General features: G+C 42.8%; 1 protein-coding gene across 2 annotated transcripts in view; it reads right to left on the reverse strand.

The window, feature by feature from the left end:
* Positions 1 to 25,935, reverse strand: part of TENT4B (terminal nucleotidyltransferase 4B) — a 46,551-nt gene extending 20,616 nt beyond the window's left edge. Inside the window, exons 1-2 of one of the 2 annotated variants that reach the window (XM_081015524.1) lie at positions 24,413 to 25,935; positions 795 to 918 (exon numbers count right to left, since the gene is read on the reverse strand). In XM_081015524.1, the coding sequence (XP_080871650.1) occupies positions 795 to 918; positions 24,413 to 25,203 (915 nt within the window). In that variant the 5' untranslated portion in view covers positions 25,204 to 25,935. The remainder of the gene's footprint in view (positions 1 to 794; positions 919 to 24,412) is intronic. The other variant, XM_081015523.1, reaches the window with a different exon arrangement.
* Between the last annotated feature and the right edge of the window lie 208 nt (positions 25,936 to 26,143).

Below are 26,143 nucleotides of genomic sequence, written 5' to 3' on the forward strand. Positions count from 1 at the left end.
GGCAAGTATGACTGGATCAAGTTAACAGGAAAAGAATGGATTTAGGAATGAGTAGAGGGAAGGGGCAGGCAGGTTTTGTACAGGTGCTCTTCCTGCTAGCGAAGATGACTTGTCTGTTAAGCCAGTAAGCAACTAAATGAATTTCTCAACCAGCTTTCAGAGCATGCTTTCACTACCTTATGTAAAGGACATATTAAACAGTTCCCCAAGTTCTGCTTACATGTTACTCTTTTGCAAATCACTTAAGTCACAGAATTTACGCAGCTACAGAATAAAACCCAAAGCTCATCATAGCCAAAATTCAGCAGCTTGTTTGTTTTACAATTATTTTGGGGCATATCTTTCTCTCTTCCCTTTACCTTTGCTCCCTTTCCTTCTACACAGTTGAAGGCAACTGCTGCATGCAAGTGGTGAAATGGAAAGTAAGGGGTGATTTGTGGACCCACAACCCCTAGTACACAAAAACACCAGGCATCAGTCTTGCTGCTAAACTTTGGCTGCTGGAGCTTCCAATCTCCAGTGATATTTCATTCAGTACAGGAATTTGTTTTTTCTTCTAATATGCTCCTAACACACTGAGTCTGAGAATAAGTGCACAACAAATCATAACCTTAATATCAACTGAGGTTGAAATTGTTCATATTTGCCTCATTTACATATTTTTCATTCTAGGGCTTACATTTCTAGTTGTGGAATTGTGGATTTTTGCGGGGGGGGGGGGACACATCCCAATCATCAAGCAGAAATAGAAATATTTAAAATAGTAAAGTACAACAGAATTTTGTTAATCTTACATCAGCATTGGGCCATAGACCCTTTATAACGTTTTCTATCCTATTCACCACCTCCATTCGCATTCTTTCTTCTTCAGGTCTGGGTGACATGTACTTGTAGAAATCAATGATTTCTTCATGAAGACTGAAAAAGAAGAGAGAGATGAGTTAGACCAATTACACAGTAATATGACTAAGATAAGAACAGTGTCTCAGTTGTAATCTTTAACACCAATCCTGTACATGCATACTTGAAAGTAAGTCCAACTGTGTTCAATGGGACTTGCATCCACATTACGTGTGCTTTGGATTACAGCCCAAGTCTGGTAAGGATAACAGTCTCAACCAATTTAAAATCACTTATAAGAGCAGACCTACAACTCATAAAGTGAAAAGGAAATGTACAAACTAGTGTTTGCCTCAAAATGCTCTGCTGAGACGAAGCATTTGCAGAGGAATACTGGCAGGCAGGATACTAGCAGGCAGGAGGGGCTCTTTTAATACTTTGGCACCCTAAGATTCATCTCTGCAACTCCTTCCACTGGACAATGTTCATCTTATTTTTTTCCAAGCTCTGAGATAAAAAGCAGGCTGTGCAGGAGGTGTGGGTTGAGAGGAGGCAATCCTGGGGTTAACAGGTAACCCACAACTGCCCCTCATCTAGACATTCACACTTGGAAACCTATCTTTGCTGCGTAAGTGTAGTTGTGTCTTTGGTGCCACAGATTTCAATAGGACTTCCTTCTGTTTTTTTATTTAACCAGATTTGCGTGCCACTAAATCATCAAAACATCTAAATAGTTTACATAAAACACACCACACATTAAAAATACAAATAAAAATGGTAACAACAAGCTGATCTACTCCCCACCCCCCAAAAAGTAAAAGCTTTTAGAATATGCCAAAAAACAATGCAGCAAAGGAGTCACCCCAGGTATCAATTCAGAGTTTCAGAGTATACGGGCAACCCCATACCAACTATCCAACCTTTATGACTGTTCAGACCAAGGCAGCCATTTCTTAGGCAAATGGCTTTTGAGGACCCTGCCTGATTCTTTCAGTAAGAAGTGTCATCCCTATGAGGAATGCTCTGCTATCGACAACAGGTGAATAGCCATTTTTTATATCACATTTCTGAGCAGTAACTCAAAGCTTGGTTATGTTCCAGGTAATTATACAAACTGTAGTTTGGAAATAAGTTAAATAAATATATGCCAGCTTTTATGCCTATTGTATGTCTGCAGGAACACTTCACTGGAAAGGGTGTGATAAAAGGATTGAAGGAGAGGGAATGGGACCTACTCTAAATTTTGTGCCAGTGTAACATCAGTTGAACCCTCAAAATGTTTGCTGGACCACAGCTCCATCCTACCTGGCCATTGGCTATACAAGCTGGGGCTAATGGGAGCTGGAATCCAACATTTGGAGGGTAAGAGGTTCCCCATCCCTGGTTTAGTCTATACCCGATTATCAGCATTAAAAATTACGGAGAAGTTGAGCGTAAAGAGCATGGAAGTCACCCACATCAGGCTCTGGGATAAATATAAATGGTTAGCCATACACACACACACACATCCAGAGATGCTGTAGCCACAGGATACAGAATGCAAAAAATTCTGGCCAAGTTAGTGTTGGTTGTTTCTTGTCTACTCCACAAGAACCCACAGTTCTCCCTTTCTCAAGCAAGAACTAGTGCATCTAACTGTTTCCTTTTGATGAAAAAGCAGACTTCTCTTAACTAGCTATATTTGTGGAATGTCTACAATGTTCTTCTAGGAGTTCTTTTCCTGAGTTAATTTTAAAAAGCACACAGGTTACATATCACATTGTTCAGAAAACAAATTTTTTTTCCTTTTCACTATGTGGTCCACTTCACCATAAGTGAAAACATGCAAAGCTTTCCAAAAGTTTCAGAATCAAGAAAAAATGCAAATAAAAAGAGAAGATTATAAGAAAAGTATTCTATTTTTTGAAAATGTTACAAGTCACCATGATACACAAACAATGGGAATTATCAAGATATGGAACTAAGCCAAAGAAACCCAAACCGTTTACAGTTTACTTGAGCAATTGTTTTATTAAAGGTGCTCCAATTGTCAAGTTTATGAGTTGCCAACTAAGCATCTACACTAAGCATGTGCCCAGGCTCCTCACTTCACCCTACTCCTCCACCCTATATTGCAGTCAATGCAAGGCTTTTTTCAAGGCTGACTGAAGCATGGGGGAATTGGGGGGCGGGTCACAGCTGGGAAGGTGAGGGCTAACCATTTCCCCCTCCAGCTGTGACCCCCATGCCAAAAAAATCCCATCTCAACTCCAAAAAGCCTTGTATTAGAGACTCGTTTCAGGTCTAATTCTAGCAGCAGAGGGATAATTTTAAAAGGTGACCAAGTTGCTCTCTCTCAGGCTCATCTACTTTCACAGGTAAGTTGTGAAGCTGCAAAGATCTACTCACAAAAAAGAGACGAAACAAATATAACTAAATAATATAACTGAACATCAATAAAATTCAATTTACTCAGGCCTATTTTACCATGATAGTTTTATTTGTAACTTCTTCACACGTAACACTAATCCAATGAACAAGTTTTCTAAATTTCCAAATAGCAGCAGCCGTGCACTGATTAGAGCAGGGGTAGGCAGCCCAGCACCTTGCAGATGCTCTGGACTCCAACTCCCATCAGCCACAGCCAGCTTCAATGGTCCAGGATAATGGAAGTTGTAGTCCAGCACATTTGGAGGACACCAGGTTGTTTGCTCCTTGTTTAGAGCAATGAAATCTGCAGTTTGGGGGACATTTGTCAATATTAAAGCAGTTCAATGTGAGATCTGATACTTACAAAAGATTACCCCTTTAGGAACTGCTGTAATATATGTGTTAAGTTCCCCCAAACTGTAAATTTCATTGCTCTAGTCTGGGGTAGACAACCTGGATTTAACTACTTTTTTAAACTCAGGAAAGCTGGTTAGATAATTAACTGGCTTTCCTAAGTTAAAGTAGTTCAATCATCTTCATGTTTCAAAAGACAATAGGGCATCAAATGCAATCACATATTGCAAACAAGAGTTATTATGGATTTCAGCAAGCCTTTATGGTGAAAACCAACCACAAAGGGTCAAAACCTATTTCTACTAGCAACAGCAGAAGAAGGGTGTAGAAGTGTGTTCCCAACAATAGAGTACCGTAAGTCTTCCTCTCTCCAAGGAAGCCCTAAAGTGACCATCTATGACAAGTCAGTTGGGTCTTCTGTCATCCTTCAACATTCAGAACCCACAATCTGTAGGACAAACAACTATATCCTAGTTCAGTCATAAATACTTGGATTGATACATGGAGATACAATTAGCAGTTTCAATCAAGTTCCCCCTCCTCCTCCTTCTCTTTTCAACTTCCACTTAATACTTCTGAGTACAAAACTAGCAGCCACTGATATAAACAGTTCTTTCAAGTATAGTAAGTACAACTCTTAATTCAGGAAACCTTGCTAAACAGTGCTGGTCAGAAATAACTAGCATTTTCTAGGATATCTGCCAAAAATCAGTAAATTTTTCTCTGAATTCCAGTACCCTGAGGAACATACAAAATGTCTGAGAGACACACTCTGCTCAGCTATAAAGATTCATCACATCCACACACACACAAAGTTGGCATTGAAAATTAATACTAACAAAGGAAATTTTGTCAAACACAAAGGATTCGCAACTGGCCCAAATGCCTGGATGTGTATTTTTCAAATGCATTTATAGCTTTTGCTATAACCACTGGGTTGGGGACAAATGGGAAATTGTCTCCTCTATAATTTGTAGGCTTTAGTCAAACGTCTTAAGGTGTGGACTAAATATTTTGCAGGTGCCTAAAAATATGGTGGTGACACCTATGAATTTTTTAAATATTAAGTTTTTAGGTTTTTTACTACCTATGAACACAAACTGTATTTGAACAAAACAAACAAATAAACAAATACAACCTTGAAGAATCCTGCATAGCAGCACTAATAGTTAATCTGAAATAGCCAGAAACATATGATTTTCAAACATGTCAATACACAACAGCGGTAAGAAGATTATTCTTTCAGCATTCAGTTTCTCCCAACTGATTAAAGTTCAAGTTGCTACTCATTAAACTTATTTCAGCCCAAGAATGCATGTTAATAGAAAGCCACATCTTGTGATTTTGCTTCTCTCCTAATTCTGGCAGATAGGTTCCTGTCTTTAAATAATTTATTCCACACTAGACATGGAGTATGGAGATTGCACTGGCAGCAAGTTTACTGACTGAAAGTCATCTTCTCAAAATGCAGATGGCCTATTGCCCATGTCTGTTGATTTCAATGGGTCTACTCTAAGTAGGACTAGCACTGGGTGCCACTTATAGTTTCCAAAGTACAACTTTATATCCAAAGTTGAACACAGAAATGCTAATTCTAGCACAGCTCATAATGGGGACATGTGTATTTTAAAAAGACAGCATAAAATACAATAACCTAAAAGTCATTTAGCATGGTATACATTCCTCCAAACATGTCAAACTTGGCTGGATTATGGCAGGGGTGGGGAACCTGTGGCTCTCCAGATGTTGCTGCACACCACCCACAAAGGCAGAAAAATGAACTTCCTTTGGGGAGCAAACTAGTTTCCTATTGGACACTACAGTCATACCTCATGTTACGTCCGCTTCATGTTACGTTCTTTCAGGTTGCGTCCCGCAGCGACACAGAAGTACAGGAAAGGGTTACTTCCAGGTTTCGCCGCTTGTGCATGCGCAGAAGCGAAAAATGACGCCATGCGCATGCGGAGAAGCAGCGAATCGCAACCAGCGCGTGCGCAGATGCACCGCTGCAGGCTGCGCTCTTTTCATGTTGCGAACGGACCTCCAGAATGGATCCCGTTCGCAACCAGAGGTTCCACTGTATTCTGCCTCAAAACAAGGCACAACACAAGGCATCACCCATGATGATGAGCTTTATCAATTACAGTTAAGTTGCTGGATTCAGCCTCCACATCACTTTTGTTGCAGGCACCACTACCCAGGCAGATGCTCTTGCAGGGGCTGCCTCAAAAATTACATTGTCCTTCACTCCTGACTACTGGTCATGTTGGCTAGGACTGATGTGAATCTTGAGGATTAGGGTGTTTTATTTCCTCAATCAGAACATCAAAATGTTTGGTATGTTGTTGTTGTTTTTTTAAAAAAACTCCCTCAGTCTTGCTTTTAAAACTTACCAAAGATAAACATCCTAACATGTTGATCAAGTATTTTGAAAGCATTATCTCTTGCTAGAACAAGAAAGATACATTATCAGCAGATCTGCTACATCTCCTAGATACAGACACGAACTAGTGAACCTTTATTGTGAAACAATGTATTTTTAAAATGTAATTAATGCAATATTATAACTGAACAATGTTAACTAAGGTTTATGTAAATTTGGAGAATTCACCAAACAGTTCTTTATTTTGCTGCCACTGCTGTTGTTGTTTTTGAAACACTGGAGTCAGCCACCTCTTAATTTACTTTTTTAAAAAAACAAAAAAACAAAACCCCAGCGATATATCGCAGTATGAAAGGTAGTTGGGCTATGGAGACAGCAGTGCTTGTCCTAGGCAACAATCTCTGACAGTGATGGCTACTTGTGTTCCTTTTCCTGATCAGAGATGTCTGCCACAGAGGCACCCATTCAACAAGAACAGTGCCGCCAGTATTGCATGGACTGGAATCGTAGAGAAAACGGAAGAGTGGCACATTGTCTTAATTCTCAAGATTAATTTCAACAAAATTAAAATTCATCAGAAGGATTGAGCCTTTTTGATAAGGACAACATAGCAACTGTGCTTCCACATCTTCACTCACCATGGCAAGTGTGCTGTAAACGTCTGGCAAGAATGGTGAGCCCCCAGCTTTTCTCCTGAACTGTAGAGCTGCGTAATTTCAGCCCCAACAGGTGCATGGAGATATCCAGCCCCCTCCCAAGCTCCAAGCTTGGGAAGAAGGCCGGGGTCTTTTTGGATGGTGCATTGGTGAGGCACCTGGAGTGCACTGGCAATGTAGAACCAAACAGGCAAACCCTCTCCCCAATCACCCAGCAGGAAACGGCAGCACTTGGTTGAACCATTGCATGGTTGAATGGCCAAGGTAGCAACTGTTATGCCTCTTTTTCCTCAAGAAAGGGAGGCAGGAAGCTTCTCCAGCTGCACAGTAGCCAAATCAGCAAGGTCTCTGGTTGCCTTTCCTGCAACAGAAAGGCAAGCAGACAGGAGGCAACCAAGAGACCTCCGGGTATAGGGCAGTATAAAAATTCAATAAATAATAAAGTAATTATAATGGCTGCACAGCAGCTCCAACCAACAAGGGGATGATAAGAGCTCTGAGCTCAGCCAGCAGCTGCAGAGCCCTGCTTGTAGGGTCATTTGCACCAACCCCAACTATTTCTGCTACGTCACTAATAATTCATTATAATTCAAGATTTCCCTTTTTAAAAAATAAAAAAGAAAGAAACTTACATAAATAATATAATTCCAAGAAGTTAGAAGTTCAAACACAAGTGTTCTAGAATACTTTCAGAATTACTTCATAAAAGATTCACGTAGGTAGCCGTGTTGGTCTGACGCAGTTGAAATAAATAATAATAATAATAAATTATCCAGTAGCACCTTCGAGATCAGCTGCTACTGGACAATTTTTTATTTTATTTCAACTTCATAAAAGGTTCCTGAAGCTGCCTTTAGTGCAGTCTGCACAATAAATGTATTATTTCAAACTCAAAAAAGACGGCTGTAGAAAAGTAAGCGGCCTGCAAGTCATTTTGAAGGCAATGCTGGGTTTAAAGAATACTGAATATAAATGAATTCTGGAGCAATTTGTAAGTGTTTCTTACAAAGCCTTTAGCTAGTTGTTATCATTACATGAAAGACTCACTGAAGGCCATGAGATTTGCCGTTCACAAAGAAGCATCTCTTACTTTTAGTGAAAAGACCTGTGTGATATTTTTAGAAAAAAATTGCTTTTGTTTAATACAAACACACCTATCAGTTACTGGGGTCAGGCTCTAAAAAAAACAGTCATGGAAGTTTAGCACAGCAACTAGATACAAGCTGCATCAACTGCCTGATCCCTATAGTGACACCAAGAAACTCTGTCCCCCTTCCCCGCCAGTGCCTGAAGCAGTTTTACACTTAAAAAAACATATAGATAGCTTACTCAAAGCATGCAAGAGTCAAGACCGACAGCTATGCCAGCATTCAATTTGTCAGTATTCATGTCTGTTTGGGAGGAAGCCAGACTCACAGCTCATCTTGAGAATTTGCTGTGCACTCTATTTTTGTATTATGCCTTTCAAACTCAGGAGCACATTTTAACACACCTTGAACTTAAAAGCCCAAATCCAATGAAAAGTCCTACAAAAAATAATGGGATACTGGCAACTAACTTTTTCCACTGGTTTCAATGGAACTTGGGGCTAAATTGCATGCCACCAGAGAAATGCACAAATTGTATTCACATATACAGCCTTATCCACATGAAATGGAACTAAGGGGCGAATGAAGCTTAGCCCCATGTGCTTAGTCCACCATATTTCACTCTGCTCTGATGCTTCAAGTGCTTTTCTTTCAACCCATCACATAATTAAGAAAAGTGAGTCAGGCTGGTGAAAATGATGCTTGAATAGATGAGGGCAGGTGGGGTGTGTGATTTTGCTCCCCATGCCCACACATTGTTTTTCATGCAAAAATAATAAAGAAAGGGGTGAAAAGACACACACGTTTGCTTTAAGTGTGACTAGGGGACACACATGAATGCAAACATGGTTGGCCCATTACATTTGGTTTGGGCCTTAGTCACAACGAAGTTTAGCTAGAGAAGAGTCAATTTTTTTATTTTTTTGGTCTCAGCAGACAAGAATCACCTCTTTAAATATTACTTTCACCAATGGGAGAACAGAGAAACCAACATATCAGTGATCTGAAGGACAATTCCAATACTGTATTTACAGCATTAATTCTTATATAACTTAACCAAAAAAAAAGCATAATTTTCAACAGTTGCTATGTAAGCTATTTACATAGTTTTTCTTATCATGCTGTTCATTCATTCATTGCATTTGTATCCCACCTTTTTCTTCAACGCCTTCAAAGTGGCGTACGTGGTTCTCCCTGTCCTCATTTAATCTCCACAACAACCTAGTGAGGGAAGTTAGGCTGGGAGGCAATGACTGGCTCAAGGTTACTCAGGGAGCTTCCTAGCTGAGTGGAGATTTGAACCCTGGTTTCCCAACACTCTAACCTTCACCGTCTTACCTCATAAAATATTTCCATTTGAATGATCTTTTCTTCATTAAAGCTAAAGAGAAATGCTTAAATAAATGCCACCACTTTAAAAGCAGATTTCCCCATAAATTCTATACTGAGTCAATAGTTGTATCTTTAAATGCATCTTTTTTACATGCAACTTCAATAATAGGTTTTTTTGGGGGGAAATCTGGCCTTGTATAATTAATGGTTATTAGCAGTACATACTCCTGACAAAAGTATAGATATGATCACCAATGCTCAATTTTAACACCAGAATTAGATAGCACTGGTATTGTAACAACAGAGCTGGAAAAATCCCTGGCACTGAAGCTTATGAATTTCATCATGTCTGTGTAGTAAGCTTGTCACCTATACATTTGATGCTGGTATAACAGGATTTAAAATATTTATTGCCATGCCTCCTAAAGTAATACAGGCACCTTCCCACCTGCGTGTGAGATCAGCATGTGCATGACTGCTGACACACATGCCGTGTTCAGCACTCAAAGGGAGCAGGGTGGGAGCAGAACGCAGCAGAGCGGGATGGACTGGATTTGCACCCATCCCACTGGCAAGTGTGGCAGCCAAGAACCCCTGTGGAAGCAGGAATTCCCCTGTACTAATACTGAACTACCAGAGAGAGAGAATGACCACATGATTTGCAATTATCCCTAGTTGCGTATCAATGCAATTGTATGGCCAAAAGAAGCCAAAAATCATGATTTGCACCTCAATTTTGTCCTTTTAAGCCATGATATTTGGTTGTGTCGACAGACTCAACCTATTATGAACTACATTTCTTTACTGTGTTATTATTAAAAGCAGAGTTTAAAGAAATGTTTGGGCAATCTTGATCAACTGATATTTGATGTTAAAACAGTCTAGTAAGCCTTTTAATACTACACCAAAGCTCAGATTGTTATCAAGTTTCATTTCAAAGAATTGACAAGGTCATTTAGGAATTTCATCCCTGGGAATGTAAGAACTGGAAGGTTACATAGCTCAGTGTGTTGCCCAGCGGGATAAGTCAGCTGAGTTTTTCATTCTTACTATGCCAAGTTCCTTGGGAAAGGAGGATTAAGAAAGATGTTCAATTTGCAGAAAAATCATCAAAAATGAGACAAAGCACTGCTGAAACCTTCTAAACTAGGTATAAACAATGTATTATCAACAGGCTACATACTGCCTGCCAATAAGTTTCGTCTGGAATAGCTTTTAGCCAAGGAGTGAGTTGTCATATGCAACTGCAGGACTTTGTATGGGTCAGGGTGGAAATCTTGTGAACACTTGATTCACAGAACATACACTGACTTATCACTTCTAGAAACAGTACTAAGGTACAGTAAAGGACTGGATAGGGGTTAAACTGATATTCAGTTCAGACAAGGAGGTATTGCTGGTAGGTGTTTATTGGTGGTTGGTGTTCAAACTGTTCTGAAAGGGGCTGCACTCGCCACAAAGGATCAGAGTGTTTGCCGTTCTGGAGTGTTTGGGAATCAAACATTGTCACTAGAAGCACAAGGAGCTTATGTGGTTCAAAACAACTTTAATCACCTTCATCTGATACACCAGCTATGACCATATGAGGATGGGGGTAGCTTGGCCATGGTTACAGACACACTGGTAATCTCCAGCTACTGCAATGCCTTTAAACGATTATCTAGAAACTGTAGTTGGTCCAAAATAGGACCATAAGATTATTAACTGGAGCTGGCTATTTCAATTACATTATGCCAGTGTTTTATCAGCTTCACTAGCTTCTGGGCTGAATTTAAAGTGGTGTTTTGAAACTTTAAAGCAGGAGTTGGGAAAAGGAGGCCCTCCAGATGGAGTTGGGTTCCTACTTTCATCGTCCTTGACCACTAGCCATGCTGGCTGATGGAACTGGAGTCTGTGTGCCCCTGTAAAGTCATACAAGCGACTATTAGGAAGACGGCCTTCTTGGTTGTATAGAACACTTGCTGTAGAATAACCTCCAAATAGAGGCCCTCCTGGTACCTACTTTATTGTTTCTTGGGCAGCAGGTGAAGATCTTCATAGCCATCCAGGCCTTTTAAACACCTAGCATTTTAAACTTGCAAATTCTGGGCTCTCATTGTGTACGTGTGTTTTATTTTACTGAGCTATTTAAAAAGCTCTATGCTGCATTTTATTATCTTTCTTGATGCTTGTAATTATCATCTTGCATTTTATTCTCTGCCCCGTATGCTACTCAGGGAACCTGTGTTGATAAGTAGCCATATAATTCTAGTAATAAACAAAGATAGGAGTACTGCCAAATATAGGAAGGCCAAGTTTCTATAACCATGCCTTGCCAATTGCTTGAAAATATTTCCACTTGCAGAAACATGATGGAGAGTAATATGCATTACTTTTGAGCTATTCATCTCTCCTCTGGGCATATAAGAATGCAATTAAAATCTCCATGAGTAACTTGTCAAAAGATCACAAATTTTTCATTCAGTTTGCAACCTTGTACATATGTGCACACCCCAAAAACAGCAGTTGCACACTTGTAAAGTTATGTAACTTTGCAACATTGGAATTTGCCTTGAAGGTCATTGTAGGGCACAAATTTCAAGTTGAACATGAAATAAAATGTCAAAGGCCAAATGGACAGTGAAAGCAAACATGAGTGGGTGGATAGTATTGCAAATCTGAATCCGGTAGACCTGAGATTGACTCCTGTCTCTGCCATGAGACAGATTTGCCATCTGTAAAATGGAAACAATAGTCCTACTTCTACAGGTACAAATATGAAGACTATAAAGTACTTTGAAAATTAGAAAACTTGCCTTGTAAAAATAAAGGGTGGTAGCTAATGCTTGGTCTACTCAGAGTTGAATCAATGAAATTAATTGACATTAATCAGTAGGGCTAGCTAAATAAACAAGGGGGTGTCCGAGGACAACAGCTACCATTTGTACTACATTGTTTTCATGGCTAACAACAATTGCTTTTCCACCCTTTCAAACTTATGGTTATAGACTCAAAGGCTGGAAGAAGACAGCCCTCCTTGTTATGAATGAACATGGAGCGGACTTTCTGTGTCCAGCTATACTTGGAGCAAGAGTGGAGAAGAGAAAGTGCAGCCAAGATATCCTACTGTGTTTGCTCAGGTGGACAAACAGAGCAGGGTTTGCAGCGCTCAACCTCTCTCTCCCTGTCTGCTGTCACCACCACCCCCAGCCATAAAGAGCAGCAGAAAGTGCAGTCAGAAACTAGGGACAACCATAGTCACCGGAATATTTCTACACCACAGGCAATCAGGTGAGTATTTTTGTTCATAGGCATAGTAGTTGATTTAACAATTTACATCCAATTAATCTTTTTAAAAAAATAAAAATAAAATCAGTCTTTAGGCACATTTTTCCTAGACATCAATCCACTTCTTTCACTTAGACAGGGCTGGGAAACCTTTGCCGCCGTGCCCCCAAGTGCTTCTGGATGACAACTCCCATCATCCCTGATTGGCCATGCGGGTTGAGACTGATGGGAACTGAAGTTCAGAAACTTCTGAAGGGCCAACCTTTTCCTACCCCTGATTTAGGACCTGGAAACTAAAATCAACACATATTTCTCAGTATCCATGACTGCATGACCAGCCAGCACAAATGACCTCGATGGTTGCACATTTCAAACGACAATTACAATGTATCCCAGAAGAATACTACTCTCTTTCAGGTCCAACAATAACTGGGTTTTCCTCACAGCTAAGGAAAAGCCCTTCTTTCTGAAGACCACTGTTGACTGGCCTCATATAAGAAATATGGGTTGCCAACTGACCAACTATCTTTGCACCAGGGCACACGCATTCAATATTCAGCAGCTATCAGCTATCATTTGAGCAATATCCACTTGCTCAATAGGAATCCAGTCTTCAAAAGCATTCCGTGATGTGGATTTCAAAAGCATAGGCTACTATAAAGAAATTATAGTATATTCTTTTTATTTTCTTTTTAGGTTTTCCTTTGGTGTCTCCTACTCTGGGCCGTTTTTGGGGTCTAAGGATTACACACACATGAAGGGGGTGGATGGTTGGTGGAAGAACCCTGAATGAGAGGCAGGGAAGGGAAGACCTTCCAGGATGAGAGACTGGGAGAAGGAAAGGAAAGCTCCTAGGTAAGAGCTATGAGGGTCCATCACTCAGTGTGAGACATGGGTTAAGAGAGGACTCTGCATTTTCTGTTTCCTTTTTCTCTGTGTTTTTCTTTTTATTTAGATTGGTTTCTTTTATCTTATTGTATTATGAAAACACTTTAATAAAATCTTATTTTTTAAAATATAAATACAGCGGTACCTCGGGTTAAGTACTTAATTTGTTCCGGAGGTCCGTTCTTAACCTGAAACTATTCTTAACCTGAAGCACCACTTTAGCTAATGGGGCCTCCTGCTGTCGCCGCGCCGCCGGAGCACGATTTCTGTTCTCATCCTGAAGCAAAGTTCTTAATCTGAAGCACTATTTCTGGGTTAGCGGAGTCTGTAACCTGAAGTGTATGTAACCTGAGGTACCACTGTAAATCTCATCAGTTCTGGATCAACTGCAGTATTTTCCTGACTGTTTCAAAGTGCTGGTTTTAATATTTAAACCCCTGTACACTGCATAATATACAGCAGGGGTCACCAAGATGGCACCTGCAGGCACCAAAGCCAGTACCGCCTACGGTACCTGCAAAAGGTCTCTGTAAATATAACCCCCCAAAAATCAACAATGCACCAGAAAGTGTTTACTCTTTCTGCTCAGTTCCTACTTGCACTGGCTCACCCTTTCCTACATGGATCACACACTCTTAAACATGCCTGAATTTCACTGGATGCCAGGTTTGTTCATCCACCCTCCCTACCACTCCGAATAGAGGAGAGGTATAAAGAACTTCTCCATGTGAACAAGTGCAGTGGTGGCTAATATAGCTGCCTTTTTACCATTGTTAAGGAAGGGTGCTGGTGGGCAGGAAATACTTGCATGATTTGTCTTTTTCTGCTTCTTTAGATGTGGCTGCCATTTTGTATTATGCCACACCCCCATAGCATCCATTTTGAGACACTTTCTCAAAATTCCAAATGTGCCCATCAAGGTTACTGACCCCTGGAATACAGAATGAAACCTAGGAATCTGCTACCAAATGAACCTGAATGACAATTATAATGATCCGAGGCAAGTGGGTATTGGGGAGCTTCTTTGGTGCTGGCATCCCAGCTATAGGATGCTTATCCCCCGCCCAGGATGGCTCACCTGGTACCCGTTTTCATGACCTTTAGTTGCCATATAAACTTTTTTATTTGCCCAGGCCTTCAATCATTAGAACTTTTATTGCTGCTCACATTTGAATTCTGGCTTCAACTTTATCAACTGCTGTGTCATTTATGGTGTTCGGGGTTTTTTAAAAAAAATATTTCTATTGGATTTCACATTGTTTTACATCTCATTAATATATATAACGCCTTGAAAATTATTTGAAAGGCTGGTACACATATATCTTTGAATATAAATACATAGCTGGCACAGAAAGAGTAAGGTAACTGCTATAAAAGTTATGGAAAAGCTTACACTCAAAATGGGACAATCTGAAGGCTTTAAGTTACTCTATATGGGAAATGCAGTAAGAAAAGCACTGCTAGCTAGGGACATGTGGCATTATCAGATTTGCTGGTAATTAGCTAGCTTGAAGGTGAAAGTCTGCAAAGTACTTTTTGGCACCAACAGATTGATAGCAATAATGGATTAGCCAGTGCTAGAAATCTGCCACACGTTAACAGGATTGGAGAAAGGTAAAATTAATAATCAGGGGTCAGCAAGGTTTATCTTGTCTGGGCCGGATCAGTCCCGCGGAGATCCCTCTGTGGGCCGGATTGTGTGCGCACCCCTGTGATTTTCAACGTCTGCACACGCGGAGACGCCATTTCTAACACCGCGGAAGCGAGTCCCTGTGCTGTGCTGGTTTAGCGCAGCGCCCAAGTGGGCAGCTCAGTTCAGGGGTGGCTCATGGGCCAGTCAAATGACCTCCGCGGGCCACTTCTGGCCCATGGGCCTTAGGTTGCTGACCCCTGTTAACAGTGTAGCTAATTCAAAAGCCCTTCAGATTGAGAATATATATGGGAAATGATGAAAAACCTCAACATCATTTCTTCTAATTGTGAAGTTGGCAGCCCCTGCCTACCAGTACAACTGCAAAACTCAGCCTCCAAGAGAGAAAAGTTCCTGCAAACACAAGAGGCACTCCAGGTATGCAGAAAAAGTTGTGTGTGTGTGTACACGTAGGTTTCAAGAGACCTATGGGGAGGTGTGGAAGGATAAAGGGAAGGAAGGCTGACACCTAAATGTGTGCATTGCTCTCAAGCTGCCCTGTAACTTTTGAAAGCATGACAGCAGAGTGCAGGAACAACACAAGACTATTCATATTGGCAGCTGGAGCCTAACACAGATGGGGTACATCATGACCACAATACCCTCCAGCTCAAGATTCCTTTAAAAGGGTACAGAGGGATTGGAAAGATAAATGGTTCCCTTAAAACAGATCAACCCTTAAAAGGACTACCGTAGTTAAGCTGTGGATGGGGCACACCCATTCAGCAGTTTGAAGTATTCTGGAAGGGGCAGGAATTAAAGAGTCTGCACACCTTCAGGTATGCATTTTAGGGGAGACTTCATAGCTTAGTGGGAGAGAACCCATTTCACACACTCCAGTGGAAGATTCAGACACAGATGTCCTAGTTCTATGTCTGGGCCCTATTGCACATTAAAATAGGAGAAATCATTTCCCTATCATTTACTCCTCTTGTTTACTCACAGGCAGGGTTTGAAATTAGCAAGGTGCCAGGTGCATTTTGCACCTAAACATTCTCCATTTGTGAGTACCTCCAAAAGTCTGGGTGCCATTTTTTGCACCTGGCTAACACTCAAGAATTACTGAAATGTATTTTCTTTGAAGCCTCAAAGTATAGGTTAAGTGTAATGGATTTAGGGGTTGCTCGTGCCTAAGTTGCCGCCACTCCTGGCGAGGTTGCCTGGTTAAACCCTTTCTGACTGAACAGCCTCCAGCATCGTGACTGTCTCAGTCGCTGGCAGAATCCATCAGTGGGCGTTTCTTAAACTTCTTCCAGCACAAAAGTTCCTTGACGCCTAGTCTCCGCCTAGACTCCCTGCGCGGAAGCCTTCTGAGCAGGGAGGGTGTGGGCAGCGGAGGACCCGTACTCTCTCCGCTGGTCTCCGGCGAGGAGTCTTGGAGTCTCCCCTCTGATTCCCCCATCTGCCCCCCTTCTCTACTGGTGTTACGCTGATTTCCTTCCCCAGCGGACGGGCTGCCTCTCTCCCTACTGGGACCCTCTCCGCCATCCCTCTGGAGCCTTCCCTCCGCCTCTAGCTCCGATGGCAGTTCCCTGACATTAAGGATCAGCAGTATGTTAAGGAGTTTAACAATAAAGAGTAGAGTGTTTTGAAAACTGAAGTATGGTACTGATATTCTTACTGTAAACACCAAATTAAACATGTATTAACTATTTCTGCTAAAAATGTGAGATTAACAATGTGTCACTTAAGTGAATTGCGTATTAATTCATTTTGATCAAAATAATAAATAAAACGTGTTGCTGACACACCCACCCCATGGTGATTAGACATTCTGTTTTGGCGCTCACAATCCAGGTTTCAGAAGACGTTTGGCTCCTAGCTTTCCTATCCCAGTTTCTAACACTGTTCACAGTCATGTTCATATTACTGAACACTAAACTATTATCACATAGTGTTGTCTCCCTCTTTCAGTGCTGAAAAAAAATGTTTAATACCAATGCTGCTGGAGATTAAATAATAAAAACAGCAAAATATTCATATGGTTTATGCGTTTGGCCTTAAAATGAGAAAATTTAAGAGATTTCAGACTGTTACCATCTCATTTCCCCAAAGTGGACTGATTTTTTTGCTGAACTATGCTGAAGGAAGGAAAGATGAATTTGTCTCCAATCTATTAGCAACTTCATGTTTACTTGCACTACAATACTGGAAAATTAGCTCATTTCCGCCAATGAACTCTGGAAGGGGAAAAAATGCATGGTTACTGCAAATTAATTTTATTACATTTAGAGAAAGTAAATGTAAAAGTAAAAGTGATGTGCTTTGGTAGAATTAACAATAAGAAATAAATATTTTTGGGGAAATACGCTGAAGTACTCTGTCATCAAACAATGAGTAGGGCAGTAATATGTTCAATGTGATTTAATTTGGGTAAAAAATGGTTACTGGTATTATTATTATTATTATTATTATTATTAAATTTGTATACCATCCTATACCCATAAATCTCAAGGCAATATCAATGGATGGGTCTGTGAACTTTTTCATATATTGCCAATCTACCAAAAAAATCACCCTAATAGCTACTCGTACCATTCTGGAGAATAATGAAATATATACAGTTGACCCAAAGGGTTTTCAAAATGTAGTAGCATGACAGCTGATTCTACGTTGCTAGATTTCCGCATATAGAATGTCAGAAACAGGCCATAATAAAGTGAGATCATTACTAGTTTTGTCACTAAATTGTATAAAATATAAATGCTGATTACTAAGGCAGCTATTTAGATTAGAAGGCATTTTTGGAATTAAGGGAAGTGGTGTTGCCACTTCAAAAACTACCAGGAGAGCCCTACCCACCTCCTGAATTGATGAGCAAATGTGAAAGTTATTGGCCACCATGTGGTGTGAGAGCCTACAAAAAGTGGAGGCATAAGGCCCTCCGGGTGAGAGCTAGAACATCTGCATCATCCCAGATGAGAGATGCTGCTGGGTCCCCAGGATGTTTGGAAAATTTGGATCTCAACTACTGGATAACATGGTTATAGGGAATCCCTGTCCACACTGTCTTTTCTTTGCTGTTGCTGTTAAGGGAAAGTTGTCGGATCAAGGCTGGTATGAAGTGCAGGGCAAAGAGGAGGACGGCTTCCTTGGGCAACACGCTATCAGGCAAAAGTCTAGGTGGTCAAATTTGGCTTGTGGTTTCTTAAGTGCCTGGAAAGCAATGTATGATGTAGGAGAATGTGAGCAGTATTAAAACTATGACTGCATGAGGAGCTTGAAGGAGCAGCCGCAATCTTTACCTTCCTAAATGAAAGATGGGGATGTTCAGAGAGGGGAGGAGAGGCACATGAGAGCAGGGAAGGAACCGACTGCCACACATGAGAGTGTGGTTCCCATCCAATGCATGCAATTTAGTTACAATGAACCTCTGTGGAACAAACACCCTTTTGGAATGGTGATTCTCCCCCTCCCCGCCCAACACACATTTTCTCTCTGCTAGGCATCATTCTCTGTTTAGTTTTCAGCTTGTCTTGTTTTATACAGTGCTGTATGGATTTTTTTGTTTACTTATTGGCATTATGACCATTTCCAATATGTTTTTGAATTGTTATACTTATTGTTAAATTGATATGTGGTGAGCCGCTTGAGGAACAATTTTGTGGAAAAGAAGCATACAATTAGACAGGTGAGGAAAACTGATACTGGATTATTGTGCAAAGATTCAAATGGACTGTCTTACCTTTCAATTTACTGGTAGACAACTAATGGATATCATTACTCAGGAGCCTCTCTGGATATCCCTGTATAAGAACTTTATCACCTTGCCTACAGCTGTTCCATTAGTCAGCAATAGAGAATGGGTTCAACTGCTCTGTGGTATGTACAAATTATTTTAAGACATGCATTTTGTTGATGCACCTTGCTAAACCAGCTGTCTCATGTATTTTATTTCTGAACCTTTAATAATAAATTCAAAGCATAATGAAAAACTATTTTTAAAATGAAAATTATTAAAATGGGTGGTGTGAAAGAACATAGTACAATGCTTTTACGGGGAAAAAGGAATGCAAGATTATATTCTCCATGAAGTACAGGTAACGGTGGCCAGTAAATTCAGCTGCATTTTGGCAAAGAGATGACCCTGCTTTGAAGGCTGGAGCCTCCCAATCCTACAATTTATTACTTTAAACTCAACATGTCTTTCATATGTCTAAATGAGACCCTGTAGCTTGATGGGTGACCAGGAAGGAAGCTAAGCTTGAGTTCACTGAAATTCCAGTGCTGGAGGAGGATTGTTAGTACAGTGGTACCTTGGGTTACATACGCTTCAGGTTACACTCTGCTAACCCAGAAATAGTGCTTCAGGCTAAGAACTTTGCTTCAGGATGAGAACAGAAATCGTGCTCTGGCGGCGTGGCAGCAGCAGGAGGCCCCGTTAACTAAAGTGGTGCTTCAGGTTAAGAACAGTTTCAGGTTAAGTACCGACCTCCGGAACGAATTAAGTACTTAACCTGAGGTACCACTGCAAGCGGTAGTGCTGATCAGCTTGAGAAACAGTACAGGTAGGAAATTGTTTTGATTCAATGGAAAGAGGTACAACATGCTTCACATGTGTGAAGTCCAAATTTCCATCTCTGATCTTGCTACTTAAAAGGATCTGAGATAGCAGCACAAAACCTATTATTATTATTATTATTATTATTATTATTATCATCAACATCATCATCATCATCAATCGAATTATACACCGCCCTATACCTGGGGGTCTCAGGTAGGTTCACACAATAAATCTATGCCCATAATGCTGGAGATCTACTGCTGTCAAGGCATGCAGCATTTGACTAGATGGATCAATGGCCTGACCCAATGTAAGACTGTTCTTTAACCAACACCTGCAACTGGATGAGTACCACTAGCAGAAGATACTAATACTACTCAGAGCAAGCTAAAAGGTTAAGTAGCCAGCACTGCTAGCATCTTGTAACACTGTAGTCAGGACAGATATACAGTGGTACCTTGGGTTAAGAACTTAATTCGTTCTGGAGGTCCGTTCTTAACCTGAAACTGTTCTTAACCAGAAGCTAATGTTGCCGCGCCGCCACCGCACAATTTCTGTTCTCATCCTGAAGCAAAGTTCTTTACCCGAGGTACTATTTCTGGGTTAGTGGAGTCTATAACCTGAAGCGTCTGTAACCTGAAGTACCACTGTAATGGGATCAGAGTGCTGGCCAGAGCAGTGGGTAATCATGTATCTATAATGCTACACCATGAAGGCAATTTATTTTTGCAAAATAGACAAGTTATTAGGGGGGAAAGTGCTGTAAGAATAAATAACTATGTGATAAACTAGAGTTTAGGACATACACACAACAGTTGGAACAGTTCAACACTGAAGCCCATGAGAGAATGGTGGGTTCTGCCATACAGGATGTTCAAGCTCTGATTTCCTGCAATGAACAGGGAGTTTGAATAGATGGCCTACAAGGCTCTCTACAACCGTAACAAAAACATCAGAAGATTTTGTCCACAAGTATTATACTGACCAGTTTTCTGAGATCCAAAAGCTATCCGCAAAGGTTTGAAGAAGTAGTGCGTATTAACAAAGAATAAAATTATAAATATAATCATATTTTTGCTAGGATTACACTTTAAATGATCATCATTATAACACTTAGGTCAACACAGGAGTTGCCAAAATGAAAGATCATGAGATCTGCTTTGAGCAATGATTACTAATCTGAGGTGATGATTATCTTGAGGTGTTTTTTTTATGCAGCCTTATTCTGACTGCGACTACGGAGCACAGTATTAGTTTACCTCACAAGTCAATGCATCTGCGTAGCACACACTATTTCCTATGCTTTCTCAACACCCAATGCCCAACTGTGGTTGCATTTGGACGTAATGTTCAACTATGGCTTAGAGTTATGTGCATGACCCTTGGGCTTGTTAGCTCTACCCTCTGGCATGACCAAAAGCTTTCATTTCCATTTACATGGTTAGTCTGAAGTATTATTTGGGAAACAAGCCAAATTCAAAATGTGGTTTATGATTCTGGCTTGTTTCCCAACCACAGTTGAAACAAACCACATTCTGAGCTTAGGCACCTCAAGAACTTTGGTTAGCAGGTGGGGTATAAATACCCCTGAACACAGTTAACTAAGCAAAACTTCCAATGTCCTCCTTGCATCCACCCCAGAAAAAGAGCTGAACTATGATATGATGTGATGTATGAATGGACAGACTGTGGTTACAGCTTGGCATCTGGGGGCTGCTATGCCTAGAGACAGTAGCGATGAGCTGATAGAAAGGGCTGTAGCTTCTTGTTAAGAGCATTTGCTTTGCATACAGAAGGTCCCAGGTAAAATCCTGTTCAGCCAGGGATAGGAAAGACTCCTGGTCTGAAGTCCTGGAGAACGGCTGCCAGTCTGTATAGCCAATACTGTACTAGAAGGGCCTACAGTCTGACTCAATAGAAGGCAGTTTCCTATGGTCCTAAATGACAGTAGACACACAGCTCTAAACCATGATTTGGTTACATGTTTGGAAGCACAAACTATGGCTTGGGATCTAAACTATGTTTATCGCAGAGCATCAAACTACTGAATTTAATACCCACACTAAAACAGGGGACAGTACTTAAAGAAATGCACAAAAACAACATCTAACAGACAATCAAGCCTCAGCCACTTTCAGTACAAGCCTATCTCAAAATTACAGGATTCCCCAGAAAACAATGCACATGAAGAAAAGTTTGTCCATTAAACTACAAATTTCTACAATAGTAATTGATATTATATTATAAAACTGCAAAGTAAGACTTCTATACCTGTCTGCAAGATGGAAGGGGAGGTGATTTTTCATAATCTGATTTGCAGGAGAAACTTACAGGAGTTCCATTATTTGAAACAAGATTTGTCAACAGAAAGTTTGGGAATTCTAAATGGAACTCTTTTCTTCAGTTTAAGCAAACACTTCGCACTCCAGAGGTAACATTACATTTACTGCAAAGGTTCATATGGGTCCCACATGCCTTGAAGCAGGTTCTAAGAGAGACATATACTGCTACCTGAATAAATCCACAAGCAACGGCAGCAATAAATATGCAGCTAAAATATTCTCTCGTCTACACATTCTAACCTTCTGTGATTGTGGGACAATGTGTCCACCCTGCAATGAAAAACAATAATGCTGACTCTGCAATGGCACCAGCATTTGTAAAATTAGAAAGTAATGAGAAGTCGGGGTAAAAATCACTGAAACGTTTCCATATATACACAAGATTATTACGATTAAAGATACACAAATCAAACAAGTAAAAGCTGCAAACTACCTTGAAACTCCAAAAGCCAAATTGTTTTGCTGAACACTGCATGTTGTAACTAATGTTAGTTCTACCCAGAGCAGACCCCCCTAAACTAAATGGGCATGACTAACACATTGTTGACAGATGTTACATATTGCTGTAAAAATCATGTGAAGTGTACTAAAACACAGTGAATGTGGAATGCTACTACAGTTAAAAAAAATTTCCCAAGCACAGAAGAAACAGGCAGCATGGCCACTTCCTAGAGAACTTTAAAATGCTAGCAATGTCGAAAAATAAAAGCAAAAAGAGCAGACAGGATATGATGGAGGCACAAGAATGGGGCTTTGTGCACAGGTGGGGCATTTTAAGACACGTTGAAATACCTTACATTTAATTTAACAAACGTGTGTGTAACGTGCCATGGAGGAGTTGTGCATCAACTGCGCAGATGACTTTCTTCCACGCCCTCTTTGTACTGCACACAGGCAAAACATTTGTATTCAGAAAGGCACCTATCTCCTGGGACCTTGCATAATGTAACATTATGAGTGACAAAGATTCTCTTTAGAAAATGTGGATTGTACAGAAAATCAAGTCTTTGCAGGAGCCGATAGATGAGGTAACATCCCCTTCCCTGATGTGTTGAACACACAGGCCTTGGTAAAAACCCAAATGTATAGCCCCTGAATGCCATGCTCTTTTTCTCTGTGTGTAGTAGGCTTCCTGGCCCACGCGCTACCATGCATTGGAACACATGCTGCGACAGCACAGAAAGACTCAACCCTCAGCGTGTCCTTTGATACTGTGCACATGTGCACCTATTGCTGTGGTACTCAAACACATGAGTAGCATGCATTTACTAATTTTCTTCCCTCCATAGAAAAAAAATTGCACCTGAGTGCTTCTCCACCCTTTTACATGTACAATGACCAAATAGCACACCACAGCAAAAATATATAATCTGCGTAAGAGATGTGAAAGCTCCCCCCCTTCCTGCATTTCAACTTGGATGCACATAGCACACAATGGTAGAGGAATTCCCATATTCAAAAGAAACAAAGAAAGGGGTGCACTACATCCCAATTTGAGAGAAGGAAGAGAGAGAGAAAGAGAGAGACTGACTTGCATCTCAGATAGGAACAGGAACATATTCTTGCTTCCCACGCCATGTGCTCCTGGGCCAAGATTGCCAGACAGCATTTTAAAGAGACCACCCCCTATTAAAGCACATCATTAGCTGCAGAATGAAAAATGCTACAAGAATCTCACATACGCAACTCATATGAGTTATTGTGGATCTCCAGATTAAAAAATAAAACAGTAATACAGGGGTCTTGGTGGCCACATGTTCTCCCCTATGCACCCACCCAATGGCCATTATGCTAACTGCACCCCAAATTCTGTCAAATTCAAACCTGAGCAGCTGACAAATCTGGCCAATCCCCAAACACATTCCAGGCCCTTTCAGACCTCTGCAGCAAGACAACTCTGTCCCCTGCCCCAATGCCAAAAAGTAAGGGCACAACAGCATTGCCTTGAGTGGCAATCATGTAATCCAGACTAGCCCCCAAGAACAATCCTTCAACAAACCTACTCCGCCATATATTTTCCAGCCTAACCAAGCTACCATCCCAACCACCTTCCTGACATTGGTATCACTGCCGCAAGTTCTTCGCCCCAGCTTGTAGATATGAGGTTTTGGCCAAGTTTCTACTTCTGTCCAGTATTTCTCAATACTAGCCTATGAGCAATGGGGGGGGGGGGCGTCTCAAACAGCACTGGAGCACAGCTATGGAAATCTCAATGCTAAAGGATCCTTAAAAAAGGAGGAATCTGCCAGCACATGTGGAATAGCACAGCCTGGCCACTGAGTAACTTCTGCCACCCATGGCACCTGGGACTCGATCTGCGGGACCTACCTCTAGGTCCAAAGGTATAGAAACACTTAAAAATAAAAAAGGAGGTAAAAGGAAAAGTGAACGAATGAACCTTTGCCTGGAATACTTGCTCTTACCAATCGATACATTAAGTACACATTGCCGGGAAGCAACTGCTCCACCGTTTTATAACCTTGACTAGGGCCTAGTCACACTACCCGCCCCTTTTATTTTCCCTATCCTAACCCCACTTCCCCCTCCCCGATGTGATCCCCTTCCCGAGGCCTCCCTCCACGGTGGAAAAAAGAGATACTAGGGGTTGGGAGAGAGGGAGAAAGAAGCGCCAGCCTAACCCCCATGTTGGTCTCCTCACCCCACCACTCCTTGGCTGTAGTTCGCCTTCTTCCACGGGGTGCCGGTGTAGGCGGGCTCGTCCGAGCCAGCTTGCGGCCTCCCCAGGGGCCCGTCCCCCGGCGCCGGGACCCCGCTCTCCCCGGCGGGCCCGAGCAGGAGGGTGTAATTGAGCCCGAAGGTGCTGGCCTTGTTGTCGCGCTTCCTCTTGTTGCTGGCGGCCGAAGAACCCGAGCCGGCGGGCGGCGACGAAGTGGAAGACGAAGAAGGGCCAGCTGCCGAAGAGGCGGCGGCGGCGGCGGCCGGGGAAGGAGAAGAGGCGGCGGCGGTGGAAGAAGAAATAGAAGAAGACGAGGAGGAAGAGACGGCCGCGACAGGAGGCGCTGGGGCTGCTGCCGCTGCCCGGGCGCCGGGCCTGCCTGCCCAGGTGGTGGCGGCCGGCGGCTGCGGCGAGGAGGCCTGCCGCCGGTGGAGGTGGTGGTGGTTGTGCTGCTGGTGGTTGGCGCTCTCGAGCGGCAGGAAGTCGGGCTGAGGGTCGCAGCGGGGGCCGCGGGACATGCCGGGCGGCGAGGCCGGGCCGACCCCGGGGTTGGCGGCGGCGGCGGCGGCGGTGTTGCTGCTGCTGCTGCTGCTGCTGGAGGCGGCCGAGGCAGGCTGCTGCTGTTGCTGCTGCTGGGCGCGCTGCTGCTCGTGCTGCTGCTGCTGCTGGAAGTAGAGATTGCGGACCCCTTGCGTGGTCTCCCAGATCTGCATCCACAGGCGGTTCGAGGGGCCGAGCTGCTCTGGCTGGAACCAGGCGATCCGGGGATCCATCAAACGGGGACCCGGCCCTCGAGAGACTGGGCGGCGGCGGCGGCGGCTACTCCTCCCCCGCCTGGCCCGGCCCGGCCCAGCCCAGCCGGCCGAGAGCGCGGCGGCGCCCACCGGCTCGCAGCGCTAATGGCGGGCGGACGAAGGCGGCGGCGGCAGCGAGCAATGGAGAGAGAAAAGGAGACTCTCCTCCGCTGCGCTGTGTCGGCGGCGGCGCCCTCCTCCTCCTCCTCTGCCCAGTGAAATGACTGGCGGTCCGGGGCGAGAGAGGTCGGCCAGGCGCTGAGTGGCTTCCTCCTTGCTTGGGCTGCTCCCACTATCGCTGCTCCTTCGCCGCCGCCTCCAGCACACAGCAACCCCCGCCCCTCTCGGCGAGCGAGGCGGGGCCCTGGCGAAGAGGTGGCCGCCGCCGCACGGGCCGCGCGTAATAAAGGCGTGGGAGGAAGACGGAGGAGGAGCAGGCGGCGGCGGCGACGGCGACGGGAGAACCGCGCTGTGGCCGGGCTTGGCTGCTGCCGAAAGCGTGCGCGGTTCAGGGCTCGGCTAGGCCCGGCCTGGCTCAGCCTGCCTCTGCCGTCGTCGTCCTTCTCCCCCTCAGGCGTGCTCCAGCCCATGGAGTTACATCCTCCACCATGGCAGTCGCACCGTGGCGACGGGCCGCGCTGTACACTAAGCACGCACGCTTCTTTTCTCCTTTCGAGATTATTACTGTTACCATCACCATCGTTATTTCGTGATATAACAATAGCTCTTACGTCGTTCTTTCACTTGGGATGGGGTGGGGGGGACAGAGACACAGCGAAGAAGATCCCGCGTTCTTCCGGAGGAGGGGAAGGCGCGTTTCTGGGGTCACAGAAGGGGGATCCCTTAAAAGGGCTGACCCGGGATCATGGGGCTGGTCGTGTCGCCCCACCCCCGCGTCCCATTTCTTTCCGCCGCGTGA

Source organism: Podarcis pityusensis (assembly GCF_964106645.2).
Source record: "Podarcis pityusensis genome assembly, chromosome: 8".
NCBI lineage: Eukaryota > Metazoa > Chordata > Lepidosauria > Squamata > Lacertidae > Podarcis > Podarcis pityusensis.